Source organism: Galeopterus variegatus, unplaced genomic scaffold (assembly GCF_000696425.1).
Source record: "Galeopterus variegatus unplaced genomic scaffold, G_variegatus-3.0.2 Scaffold1140, whole genome shotgun sequence".
Lineage (NCBI taxonomy): Eukaryota > Metazoa > Chordata > Mammalia > Dermoptera > Cynocephalidae > Galeopterus > Galeopterus variegatus.
The window spans coordinates 100,196-113,904 of NW_007727251.1; the positions used below are offsets into that span (position 1 = coordinate 100,196).

Sequence of the window (13,709 nt, forward strand, 5' to 3'; positions counted from 1 at the left end):
CGCAACACCGAGGGTTGCGATCCCATTGCTGGTCAGTAAAAAAGACAAAAAGGAAAAAAAAAACAACAACAACAACAACAACAGAAATAAAACAAAGAAACACAAAAACAAAGCACATCCAGAATCTGGTGACGTGTTACCACCTCTTATGCTACCAACCTGGTCCCATCCTCCCTCATCTGAGTTATTTTCAGAACAGCTTCCACCCTTGGCCCTGTCATCTGTTTTCATAAGTATTCCTTGAAATAAGTCACATAACATTACTCCCCTGATCAAAACCGTCCAATTGTTCTCTTTCACTTTGAGTAAAAATTTACAAAACCAGTCTCTTCCACCCCCCAGCCCCCTACTTCTCTCGTCAACTACAGACTCTCCTTGCAGTTTCTCTCATCCTTCCCACGGTCTCCCCAGACTCCTTCACCTCCTTCAGGTTTTTCCTGGTCGCCTCATCAGCCTCATCAGGCCCTCTCCTGGCAGCCCCTGAGGCCCCCCAACCCCCCAACCCAGCATTCTTTCTGGAAATGTTCTTACTTTTTCTGGAAATCGTGAGAGCTGAGGATACTGCTGTGCACTACACATTTACATAGTTCTGATTCTAACAATATATTTTAAATTTTAGGATGTTTGAATGAAAATTAAAAATGAAGAAATGTAACAAAACCATATTAATAGGCCAACTGACCACCTGCTGATGATAACAGCAGGCTCTGTGTTCCAAGCTCTGTGCTCAGCATTTCCCATGCATGAATCTAGTTTAATTCATGGGATTACATTATCCCAGGGATATATTATCATTCTCACTTAACAGATGAGGAAACTGAACACCAGAGAAACTAAGTATCATGCCTCAGGTCCAACCACAAATAAGCAACAGAGTCAACACTGAAACCCAAGTCAGGCTGGGTTTACCAAATCACTCTGAAATATTCTCCCAAGAATGACAGAGATATGAAGTCAGATGACTCCTGTGCCACTAAAGTCATTTCCAGTTGGAGCAGAAGAGATGTCAAAACCCATTTTTAGAAATTAAATGGAATGTTCAGCTCTTAACACTTATGAACATTATAAAAAATAACCAATTACAATTTAAATGACAATATACACATGCTTTGTTGTTAACTGTGTACCAGTTTACTCTTTAACTGTTTAAATAAACAAATATTCTCAGGAGACTAATTATTATATTTACCTGCAGAAGTTTAAAAAACTCATTTTTCAGCTGATTTTCATCTAGGTCTTCAAGAGTTTTCATCAACTGCTGCAGATGTGTACATAAAACAATGATAGATTCTTGTGACTCAAAGAAATTTTGGTCTTTTGATTCTTTAAATACATCAAAGTCATCGATTGGTGGACTAAAGTAGGAAAAAATCATAAGTGAAACATTTATATAAGTCTATACCTATTTTTTTTTTTTACATTTGTATCATTGTAGTTCTTTAAAGGAAAGAGAATAGCACCATCCACTCTCAATTTTTGGTAACAGACACTAGATATAACACAGATAATCAAGTTACACAAAAATAAATCCCCCCAAAGTCATTTTAATTGTTTGCCAAAAGTTCCCAAATCGACTATTTTACTGGAAGTATTAAATAATTATAGTGACTATGTCCATAATTATTTATTCACCAGGGAATGCACAGCAAAAGGAGAAAGAGAAACACAATTTCAAGATAATTGCTGTAGTTCAACGAACATTTTTTGAGCACCTAATGTGACAAGGTTCCAAGTAACAAATATATGGCTATAAACAGAACATTTGAATACAATGCAGTAACCACTAATAGAATCAAACAGAGTATTATGGAAACAATGAGTATGCAAGATAAATCAGACTTAATACTGTTGCAAATTTGATGAAAATGATAAATTTTGACAATTTATGTGTAGATATTTTTTTGGCAACTTTTACTCTCACGTTGATTTTTATCAAAGGTGATGTATGTGCCATGGCTACACCTTCATGCTGTCCAATGAAAGATCAAGTAATATTAATAATGGCCTAAGAAAAACATAATTAAGATATAAATAATAATATAATAGCCTTTACAGAATTGAATATAAAAGACATTCAGATTAACTGATCTTCTATTTAACTACTTTTTCTATGGGCCATCCATGTTTGGGTAAAAACAATATAAGACTGATGTAATGAGATTGATTTAAAAATAAAAACAAAAAACATACCAGTATTTATACATCCAAATGATGACTGCCTCCTTCTGGTCAGTCAGTCGCCTTGGGAAGCTACACCCTTATTCCAAGAATGCTGCCATTGCTCAAAGCACTTTTGGAATTCCTCTTTTGGAATCTTCTTCACAACCTGTGGCACATTATTAAACGTCCTGTCAATGATCCCTTCATCCTTTGGAGTCAGTTTGTTTTTGGAAACAGCCAAAGGTTGGTCAGAGCAATTTCAGCAAAATGAGGTGTGTAATCAAATTGAATAAAAATATTTTTGGTTAAAAATGAGGCGTAACAGAAAATAATGAGACTAATTTTCTTTTTGAGGCTTGTGAACTGGCTCTTAAAGAAGTTCCAAAGAATGGGCCAGCCGTGGCTCACCTGGGACAGTGTGGTGCTGACAACACCAACCCAAGGGTTAAAATCCCCTTAACGGTCATCTTTAAAAAAAAAAAAAAGAAGTTCCAAAGAATTCAAAGACGTTTTGGCAATGGCAGCATTGCTGAAATCCCAAGGGTTAAAATCCCCTTAACGGTCATCTTTAAAAAAAAAAAGAAGTTCCAAAGAATTCAAAGACGTTTTGGCAATGGCAGCATTGCTGAAATCAATCAGTCTGTCAAGGTGATTAAAAGGATAAAAATCATCTGGACGCATAGATTCAAGTACAGGGGTCAGCAAACTGTAGATCACAGACCCAATCGGGCCCACCACCTGTTTTGTAAGACCCACAAGCTAAAAATGGTTTTTACTATTTTGAATGGCTGAACAGAAAGCAAAATAAAAGCAAGATTCTGTGACACAGGAAATTCATGTTTCAGTGTCCATAAATGAAGTTTTACCGGAACAGAGCTGTGCTCTTTCATTTACATATTGTCTATGGCTGTTTTCATGCAACAATGGCAGAACTCAACAGCTGCAACAGAGACCATATGGCCCCTGAAGCCTAAAATATTTGCTATCTGGCCCTTTACAGAAAAGTTTGCTGACCCATGGTTCTAATGTTTTATTAACAAATTATTCATTAGTTTCAAGTCACATGTCATGTTACAAATGAGCCTTATTTCTTGTATCTAAGAGAGGAAACTCACATAAATATATGTAATTTCTCACTTTAAAATGTTTGCTATTTTAGAATCAACTAAACCTGTACATGTATATTCACTATGACCCAGTGATTCACTCCTGGGTATACACATCCAACGGAAATACACACATATGTTCATCAAAGACATGATAACGGGCTCGCTGGTTAGCTCAGTTGGTTAGAAAACAGCCTTGTAACACCAAGGTCATGAGTTTGGATCCCCCTACCCACCAGCCACCAAAAAAAAAAAAAAAGAAAAAAGTGTTACTGGGAAGAGATTGGTCACCAGTACAATGTTAGTTAGGAGAAATAAGTTCTGGTGTTCTATAATATAGTTGGGTGACAATAGTTAACAATAATATATTGCATTAGAAGAAAGAATTTTGAATATTCTCACCACAAAAAAATGACAAGTGTTTGAGGTGATGGATATGCTAACTACCCTGATTTGATTATTACACAATGTATATATGTATTGAAACATCACACTGTATCCCCACAAATACGTACAATTATTGTGTGTTAACTAAAAACAAAGTAAAACAAAAAAGTGTTAAAATGTTTATAGCAGCATTCTTCATGATAACCCACACCTGGAAACTTCTCAAATATCCATCACAATAGAAGAAGTAAATAGATTGCAATACGTCCATATACTGCAATACTATACAACAATGAGAATGAATGACCTACAATTATATGCAACAATATGGACAAATCTCACCAACATAATAAGTGAAAGAAGCCAGACAGAAAAGGACACACCGTATCATTCATTTAAATAAAGTTTAAAGAGAGGCAAAACCAGCACAGGCCACAAGAGTGGTTATCCTTGAGGGGTAGTGATGGCAGTAACTGGAGAGGGACTCAAGAGGGGCTTCTGGAGTACTAGCAAAGTTAAGTATTTCTAATCCAAAACCCCAAACTCCAAAATGCTCCAAAATCTGCAACTTTTTCAGCACCGTCATGATGCTCAAAGGAAATGTTCTTTGGAGCATTACCAATTTCAGATTTTTGGATTAGGGATGTTGAACTGGTAACTATAGTGCAAAATTCCAAAATACAAAACCAAAATCCAAAGTCTGAAATACTTCTGGAGCCAAGCACTTTAAACAAGGGATGCTCAACCTGTAGTCAGGTTCTGCCTCTTGATCTGAGCATTGGGTAGTACATGAGTATGTTCTCGGACACTTAAGGCATGTGTATTTTTCTATATGTATACTATACTTTAATAAAAAGTTTTAAAATGTCTCCTATTTTCTCTATACTTTCATTTTTCAATATCTGAAGTATATTTACTTAATGTATTTAAATTTCACATATGGCTAAAACTTTAAATCTTAATTTAGACTTGCAGACTATTTAACTCTAGTATATAATCAACATAAACATGTCTCAAAGCTAATGTGTGCTTCAGGATCCTACAGGAGTTAAGAAGTCCCTTCTTTGGTCACTTTGGAGTTGCCACTGACCCAGGATAGAACTCCCCACTACAAGAACCTGACAAATTGGGCATTCAAAAACTACTTCAGTGCTAGTTCTGCTGCAGGACAGTTCTTTATTATACTGATGTAAAAGTTAAGTTCTAGCACAATGTAACTCCAATCCCCAAAACTTCAGACATAGGCCACAGAAATCCCTCTGAGAAGAGTTCTACATCCATGACTAAAATTCTAGGTTCTTAAAGTTAAATTTTCCCTTTATCTCTTTTAACAAACTACCCCTTGGACCAGAGGATATCAACCAATCTCCCTAAGGTGCCTAAAGAAAAACTGATACCCAACCACACCCCAGATAAATTTAAACTGTATTTACTCTTTTATAATGATTTTAAAATCTGCATTTTTGAAACCACCTTCCCTTTCTCCAACTGGGTTGTAAATGTGCATCCAGGTTTGTGAAACTCTGCCCTAAATTTTTTTATTCTCTGAATCCACCACTAAAATTAAACTCAGAAACAGCATTCCTTTTGCCTTTCTAACTTCCAAACTCTCATAACCCTGCTCAGCTTGCCACCAAGTCTTTCAACACTTCAGCAGCTTTGGCTCATACAAATATTTTCCAAAATTATGAAACCACCCCTCACAGAATTTCAGACTACTCAGTCCTTGACGGGCATCCAAATCTACTACTTGGAAAGGATAGGCTGATGAAGACTCTAATCTTATTTACACAGGCCGGGCTCAAATCCTAGCTCTACCACTTACTAGTCATGTAACCTTGGGCAAGTCTTGAACTTTTGCACTATAAATCTGTTCTAGATCAAAATTTTCTTAGGAAAATGTAAATAGTATAAACAAACCTATTAAAAGTTATTTTTGAACATACATAACTTTGAGTCTTTTTCTGATATAGCCATTAAAAAAAAGACTAAAGATTAAGACAGTGTGAAACAACAGAGTGACTCACTGTTGTAATGACTCCCTATACCAAATTCTGTTATCTATTTTTATAAAAACATATGCTTATTTTGTCCCATGTTGACTTTTTATATATATAATTATTTCAAATTAACTTTTTGCTCAATAAGTACATTATTTATTCTAGAAGAAAAGTCTTTAAAGAATCTTTGATTAGTTCATACTTCAGATATTCAATCTTTTGTCTATTCTAGGCAAGTGGATTACAATTGCCAAGACTATTAAATTAATATTTGTGGAAATGTCCAAATAGTGTCATTAATATCTGCTGAACTCAACTGAATTCAGGCTTTTATTATTTTTTTTGTTTTGTTTTGTTTTGTTTTCTGGATTACACAATTTTTATCAAGAACTTTGATTGCAGAGAAATATTCCTAACTGTTACATAATTCCTCACTGTTGTATGTAAGAAGCTAATAAGCAGCAAAAATGATTACCAAAAGTCATCTGGCTCTGGTTCTTCATGAGAAAAGCCTGTAAAACTCTCGTCTTTGTCAGTAGACGGCAGTGTGTCCACTACTGAGCCTTGTCTGACCATCTTTTTTGAGCTCTTCTCTGCTGACTCCTGCTCTTGCCCCTGCTGGATGATTTTCATGTATTTCTCTAAAGGACTTTCACCATGAGCAGATTTGTCTTTCATTTCTTGAATGCTCATTTCTAATTCTTTTTCCATTTCAATCTTCAATGATTCTTCAATCATTCTCCTTTCTTGATCCAGTTTTTCCAGTTCTCTTCGCTCCCTTTCTAAAGCCTCTAGCCGGTCACTCTGCCTTCTTTCTTCTCTCTGCCTTTGTTCTTTCATTTGCTGTTCCCATATTGTTTCTTCTTCCCTTTGTTCGCCAATTTGTTTCTGATCTATATTTGAGTAATTATATGAGATGGGTCTGGGGGGTGCAGTGGTGGCCACGTCCACATGTGGCATATGTCCAGTGGGATGGAGCCCCTCCACTTCAAACAGCCTCAGCATGCTCCCTGCACATTCAAAAGATGATCCAAACTCTTCATTATCCTTAAAAGCTTGCTTGTCCAAATTTGAAAATTCACTTTTGTCTTGAATTTCAGTTTGTCTCTGACAAAGACCCGCCTTCTGTTCTGGAGGGTGGGAGAAAGGAGGGAGGCAGAGGCTGTGCCTAGACTCAGCAGGTGATGGCTGGGACATTCTGTCAGGACAAGGACTTGGGGAAGCAACGTGTGACCTGTCCAGACCTTCCAGACACATTTCATTTTCCCAGCTTCTTTTGGCTTTTGGCAGGGGCGTGGAGGAGAGGCGCCTGTGTGGCTGTGACCTGGCGCTGTCAGTCAGCGCTTCCGAGGCCTCACTCTTCTCTTTAAGTGTGCCTACCGGAGGCTGCCCAGGAACAACTCGGTCCTCTGCAGAAACACCTCTTTCCAGGGCACTGGAAGTGATGTTTATGGGAGCTCCTCGCAGGTGCAGAGATGGTGGACTCTCGGCTGGCAATGGGCTTTTAGCAGGATTCTCAATAACTCTCCGATAGTAATCTCTGAAAGCTTTCTCCAAGCACTCCGCCTCTTGCTCTAGCTCTTTTACCCTTGCCTTAGCATTGGCTACAAACTCAAGGTCAGAATCGAGGGAACTGCCCTCCATCCCTGCATTTGGGAGGGAACTGCCCTCCATTCCTGCATTTGGATAATGTCTGACCCTTGGTGTCACTGTACCTGCCATAACTTTTTTCTGTTCAAGAGGATTGTTTAAGAAATCCCCACTTATATCAATGTCATGAGGCGCCAGTTTGCATCCGCCGATGAAACGATTGATCGGAGACTGCTTTGGATTGCGGTACACTTCATTTTCTAGGGCTGTCTGAGTTTGTTTCAGTTGCAATTTTAAATCAGCAACCTGAACGGTTAACCTCTTTACAGAAGCATCGTAATCTAACATCTGGGCCTTCAGCTGTGCAGAATGCTCAACTTCACTCTGCAGCTGTTTCTGCAGAGCTCGCCTGTAGGTTTCGAACTCCTTCTGCTTACACACTATAGCATGTTCTGCTTTCTTTAACTCTTTCTGAAGAACTACAAGCTCAGGAGCTGGCTGAGCTATGCGGTTTAGGAGACGCAAGTTTTCATTTCTCCTCTCTTCCAGCTGTTGTTTAAGTAATTTATTTTGTGCCTGAAGCTCTAGTTTCTCTTCTTTTAGTAGTGAATAATCACTCATCTCTTTAATCTTTTCATTCAGCATGTGGTTTTGTTTTGTCACTGCCAAAGACTGGGCTTTGACAGATTCTAACTCAAACTCAAGTTGTTTCATATGATTTACAGATTGGCTGAGTTCTTCCTTTTTTGAATTAATAGCTGTTAGCTCCTCCTGCAAATGAATAGCCTTTTCTTTATTCTTCCTCTCATATTCAATCAGTCTATTAGTTCTAGTGATGTAGTCGTCCTTTAGTTCAAGTTGATACTTCAGAAGTTCATTCTTGAGCTTTTGGTCATAGGTCTCCTCGATACTCTTTATATTCTGCTCCCGTCGCCTAAGTGCCTCACTCACACTTCTATTTTCTTCTTCTTGGAGCCTCTGGGTCAACTCAAAAGCTTCAACTCTTTGCTTCAGCTCTGCTTCTCTGTCTCTTAGCAAATCCAAATTTTTTAGTAGAAGCTGCCTTTGAGTAAAAATTTCTTTTGTTTCAATCTCTTGGTGCTTTTGAATTCTCTCAAAGTTAATCTTTTCCTGAGAAATGAGGGCTTCAGATTTTGCTTGACAAGCTTTCTCAAATTCTTTCCGTAATTCAGCTAATTCCTTCTCATACTTTCTTTTCCCTTCCATTTTAATTTTTGCTATTTCAGTATCTTTAAAATAGTTCAACTTTTGACACATTTCTGCCTGAAGCTGCTGTTCTATTTCTCTCTTATATTCGTTTAACTTTATTTCTAAAGACTGTAACTTTGGACACTGAGGGTAAGCATCTGCAAACTGATCATCAATAAGCTGAAGCTTCTCAGCAAGAGAGTCTTTGCTAGGAAATGTTGAGCTTGTCTGAGTTTCCATATCACAACTCTCCTTAGCCTGATGGTATTCTGCCAATTCTCTTAAAAACTGCATAAGAAAACCTTTTTGGTTTTCTTTGTCAAATCCTGAAATCAGTGATTTGTAGAGACTGGATGAAGGGTTGATTTTAATGAGTTGTAATAGATCCTGCATAGTAAATACCTTTTCTTTTTCCAAACCACTTTCCGGAAAGAAAACAGAAAGTGAATATTCATAGCCACATCTTTGTAAGTGATCTGCCACTAGAGAGTTAGAGGCACCTATTAAGAGGGCGCTCCCTTCCACTGAAAGGGACTGAGGTTGTAGTTCTCCACACAATGCAGGGTGCATCAATTCATGTATCAGCTGCTTTCTGAGCTGGGTCTTGAGAGCATCCAGTATACCCCGATCCTTAAACGTCTGGTACAGCTTTTTGCGCAGTTCATCCCTAGTCAACACATCAAAGTCGAGGGGCATGATGGATCCGAACTAGGAACTCTGGCAGAGGCGCGCACTTCCTTTCTCCGCGGTTCTGAAGGGAGGACGGGGTTGTGACCCAGGCGCGACTCTCGATGGCGGAAGGTGGTGGAAGGTTGAATTCAGGCTTTTAAAAAAACATATCCTTTTACAATTTCAAAAAGCATAAATTATCTAAACTTTTGCTATTTGATGGTTATATACTTACCTCTGGATAATCAGTTTTATACCAGCAAGAGTCCTACCCCGTTTAAAAAAAGAAAGAAAGAAAATTTAGGCCTAATAAGCCACATATAGAATAAATAAAATCATTATTACCATGTTAATATTAAGAGAATTTAGTTCCTACTTTCAAACCTATAATTTTCTCAATACAGACATCTCTCCAGTCTTTTTTTTTTTATGTAGACTCTTCTGTTGCTAGAATGAAAGGCTGAAGCTTTAGAGACTGTGCAGATTCAGAAATAGAAGAAAAGAAATTGAAAAAATACAGTTTTAGGAGCTGAGCCTGCGAGTCCCAACGCGGCTGACTTTCTTATGAGGAACACCCCCTTTTCCAAATCTTTACCCTAAATTCTTTAACTTCACCTGATTATTCAAATGTTAACACTTTATATAGGTCTTGTCCTGTACCCAGGAGAGTGTGAAATGGGGTAGGGCTGGAGGGACAGTAGACCCTGCTTTCCCACTCTTGGCCAGCAGGTCACTTGATGATTGTGAGCACGCAGGCCAAGTAGCAAGATGCTAAGACTTGATTAATTATTGCATTTAAGATCACTCCAGTCAAAAAAATTGAAACTATAAAAGTACTATGGTAATTTGCTTAGGTATATGACCAAATACTCAAGTGAACTACCCAAATTTGGCTAAATTACATTTATGTGATAAAGGTGTGCATTCATCAAAACAAACTCATGTTTACATGATAAACATTGAAACCATGCATCAACGGAAATGTCAGTGTCAAAATAAGATGGATCTCAGCAATGAAGAACAATAGGTGATCCTGTATTACGTCAGGATTCGTATCAAAGACAATACAAAAGCAGCTGAAAGAAATGCAACATTACAGGGCTGGCCCATGGCTCACTTGGGAGAGTGTGATGCTGATAACACCAAGGCCACGGGTTTGGATCCCTACATAGGGATGGCCGGTTAGCTCACTTGGGAGAACATGGTGCTGACAACACCAAGTCAAGGGTTAAGATTCCATTACCAGTCATCTTTTAAAAAATAAAAAAGAAATGCAACATTAGTCTCAAATCGCCTATGTGCTTTCTTGCTCCATTTCAGTCCAGCCAAGAAGACCACCATCCATTTCTCTAAATCTTTGCTGTCAACTTTTTTTTAAAAAGTGTACTGGTGTATGAATGGTCTTTTATAGTCTATTCTGTAACAGAAAGATTGCTGGACTTGCATGTTTAAAGACCTATATTTACAGTAGTATAGTTATTTGAATTTTTCCACTAATTGAATGGACAAGGAGATTTCCAAAGTCCTATCCTGCTCTGAATGCTAATGAGTCATTCACATCTTTAATTAGTATTTGCATAGCAGCCTGAGTTTCCAGGACCCAAGACCTCAAATTAATAATATAAATACTGCAATTCAGCACAATTTGAAATTAAAAATGCTTTTCTGAGCAAGTCAGCAACATAGTCACCACTTACAACACTGTATCTATTCAAAAACATGTTCTGAGGTCTAAATAAATGACAAAATAAATTGTTGGAATATAATTCTTTTCTAAATTGGAGACTGCCTGTTCTATCCTTGACAACCTCATGATTATACTTCATTTCAACATATTACATTACAACTAGATAAATATTTGGCTCATGTATTTTTATATTTTACATGAAAATTAAAACCTGCAGTAACTACTTATTGTGTTTCTGTTGAAGAGTTAACAAAAACTTAAAGTTAAAACACAACTCTTACCTCTCCATGTTTTTCAAAAAATTCACTTTTATGCCGATGCAATGTGTCAATAGCCTTAGTTAAGATCTGTGGTATTCTGTCTTTTATCGTAAGATATGCAAATGATCTAAGAAAAGAGAGTCACATACAATATATTACTTAGCATTACACTAAAAGACTGGCCATCTTTTAGTTTCCAGAACACCTCATTTAAAATTCCTTTTCATGCAGCTACTAAAAGAGAAACCAGTATTGTCTAACTACTATATTAAGACATTAGAAAACTTGAAAACTTCTCTGGTATGTCATAAAAGTTAAATAGTCTTACTGCCTCTAATCCCAGATTCTCCCCAGAGAACGTTTTTAAATCATTCTTATCTTTCCCATTCTATTCCTTTTATTTTCTTGAATCAGAAACTAGTTTAAGAATGTGATAGGACAGAGAAAGGACTGGCCAAGAAATCAAACAGGCTCTTGTCCCAGGTCTACTACTAAATGACTTCACCTGCTTAGAAAGATGAGACAATGGATGTGAAACTTCCTTAAAGACTCTGTGCTTGAAGAACATAAAGAATTAAAGATATTTAAAAACCTGTTTCCTTCTCTTCCCTCTGTCTATATTCTCAGTCAATTTTAATTCTTTCCAAAGGTTTTACCACTGTTGTCTCTACCTGCATAATGAACTCCTTCCATCCTATTTGCCCCTAAACAAATTAAGACGTGCTCCTGTCTATTCTCCCAGCCAAAATAATTAGACTTTCTAGAAGTGTCAAAGAATGAAGAAAGCTGGAGATAAAGTTAAAAAGTTAAAGATAGTATTGATTTTTAGACATACAAAAAGTGAGATTTACGGGTTATCATTTCATATAATTAGATTTTTTAGGAAGTACATATGATTCAGTTTTTTCTAAAAACTGGTGCTGAAATTCTGTGCAGTTTATCAGGTGCTGAAATTCTGTGCAGTTTTTAAATACAGAGCACAGAGCTTGGCTGATCGGTCTTTACATGTACAGATCGCCATAGACACAGAAAACCAAAAAAGTTGACAAGATAGTTTTGAAAAGAATACCTTTGTCCAAATCATTTAACTTTAATTTGGTATCGTTAGACTTCCGAAAATACAATTATCTTATTCCAATTTGTAAATTATTGGGTTGTACCTTGAGTATTTTTCCAAAAGTTTTCCTCAAAGGATAGCTATAAAACTTCTAAGAAAAAAATTGCAAAAACAAACACGTCCTGACTCTGGGTGCTTTGAGTATCCTAAAATATGCATAGTAACTACTCTGATCATTTTTTTTTTTTTTTTTTTTTGGCGGCTGGCCGGTAAGGGTATCTGAACCCTTGACCTTGGTGTTACAAGGTGGCCCTCTAACCAACTGAGCAACCGTCCAGCCCACTGATCAGAATATTTTTTAAAAATCACTAATACCTTGGAGGGAGGGAACACTAACTTAAATCAATTGATTCTTTTATTTTCCAAGGCAGCTGATACAAAACCAAGTGACAGTCCTTTGACATTTTACTTTAACTGGTAAGTATTACTTTTTTTCTAACATTTTTCTACTTTTCCTCAGACTGAGGCCTGCGCCTCTGCAGTAAGGTGCCCGGTAAGGACTAGGGTGAGCCAGAGGCGCCTGTGCCGCACAACTTGAGGAGGCACTCACCCCCTACATCTGCATGACCCTGACAGTGACCGCCTGCTTAGATTTTAGCCCCTTGGCGCCTCTCTGGTCTCAATCTACTTCCTGCCCAACTCGTGTCAATTTTCCTGTAACTGTTCTCCTCTTCTGCAATATTTTGAAGTGCCCATTTCAAATACAAACTTGACCTTTCATTTATGTAAATGAATGTAATATTATCTTTACAGTCTCCCACAACTTTACCCAGAATCTGCAGCGTGGCGCCTCAAAAGCAAAAAACTACTGACACTTTGCATTGTGAGATCATGATTTGATCAGCATGAGGGAGAAACACCTTTCTCAATAGACCTGAGATCCCCAACTTTTACAAAAAAAATTGAACCCCCCAAAGGCGCGCTTATGAAAGTGAATAAGAAGTGACCGCAAGGAAGAGACTGCAAAGCTGATCCAAGTCCTGAGCCGCAGCGAGCAGACTCCCTCCCCTGGGGCCGCCTCGCTGTCGCCTCCAAACCCGAGAAGGCGCCCCTGGGAAGCGGAGACAGACGGCGGGACTTGAACTCGCAGCCGCGCACGGAGCGGGCACCTTGTTACCGTTTCCCACCTAGACCCTCTGTCCGCAAAAAGTGGGGAGGAGAAAAGCGAGACAAACCCTACGTCCTGTCCCGAGAGAGACGCCGGAGGGTCCGCCATCACGTTCCAACTGTCGGGTGTCACCGGCCGCAGGAACAGAGGTGGTGCCGCCGCGAAGGAGGAGCTGGGGAAGGGAGCGCTGTGGTTTTTAAAAAAGTGCTTTTGAATGAAGAAACTTTATTTGGTGCCCGTACAAGCGGCAAACAACGGCTGGCTGGAAGCCGCGGAGATCTTCCGGGGACGAGGGCGGGGACAGCGGAGGCCGACTAGAGGGAGCGGATCAGGAAGCGGGCGCAGGCGGAAGCAGGCAAGGACCGGGAGGTCCCAGGAACCAAGGAGCGGAAGAGGCCGCCCTGGCGGGGTCACAT

General features: G+C 38.5%; 1 protein-coding gene across 1 annotated transcript in view; it reads right to left on the bottom strand.

Annotated features, from left to right (window-relative positions):
• Positions 1 to 13,590, bottom strand: part of LOC103592408 (oral-facial-digital syndrome 1 protein-like) — a 19,033-nt gene extending 5,443 nt beyond the window's left edge. The window contains exons 1-4 of the mRNA XM_008575125.1: positions 13,361 to 13,590; positions 11,090 to 11,195; positions 6,129 to 9,160; positions 1,190 to 1,355 (exon numbers count right to left, since the gene is read on the bottom strand). Coding sequence (XP_008573347.1) covers positions 1,190 to 1,355; positions 6,129 to 9,160; positions 11,090 to 11,195; positions 13,361 to 13,401 — 3,345 coding nt within the window. The 5' untranslated portion in view covers positions 13,402 to 13,590. The remainder of the gene's footprint in view (positions 1 to 1,189; positions 1,356 to 6,128; positions 9,161 to 11,089; positions 11,196 to 13,360) is intronic.
• Between the last annotated feature and the right edge of the window lie 119 nt (positions 13,591 to 13,709).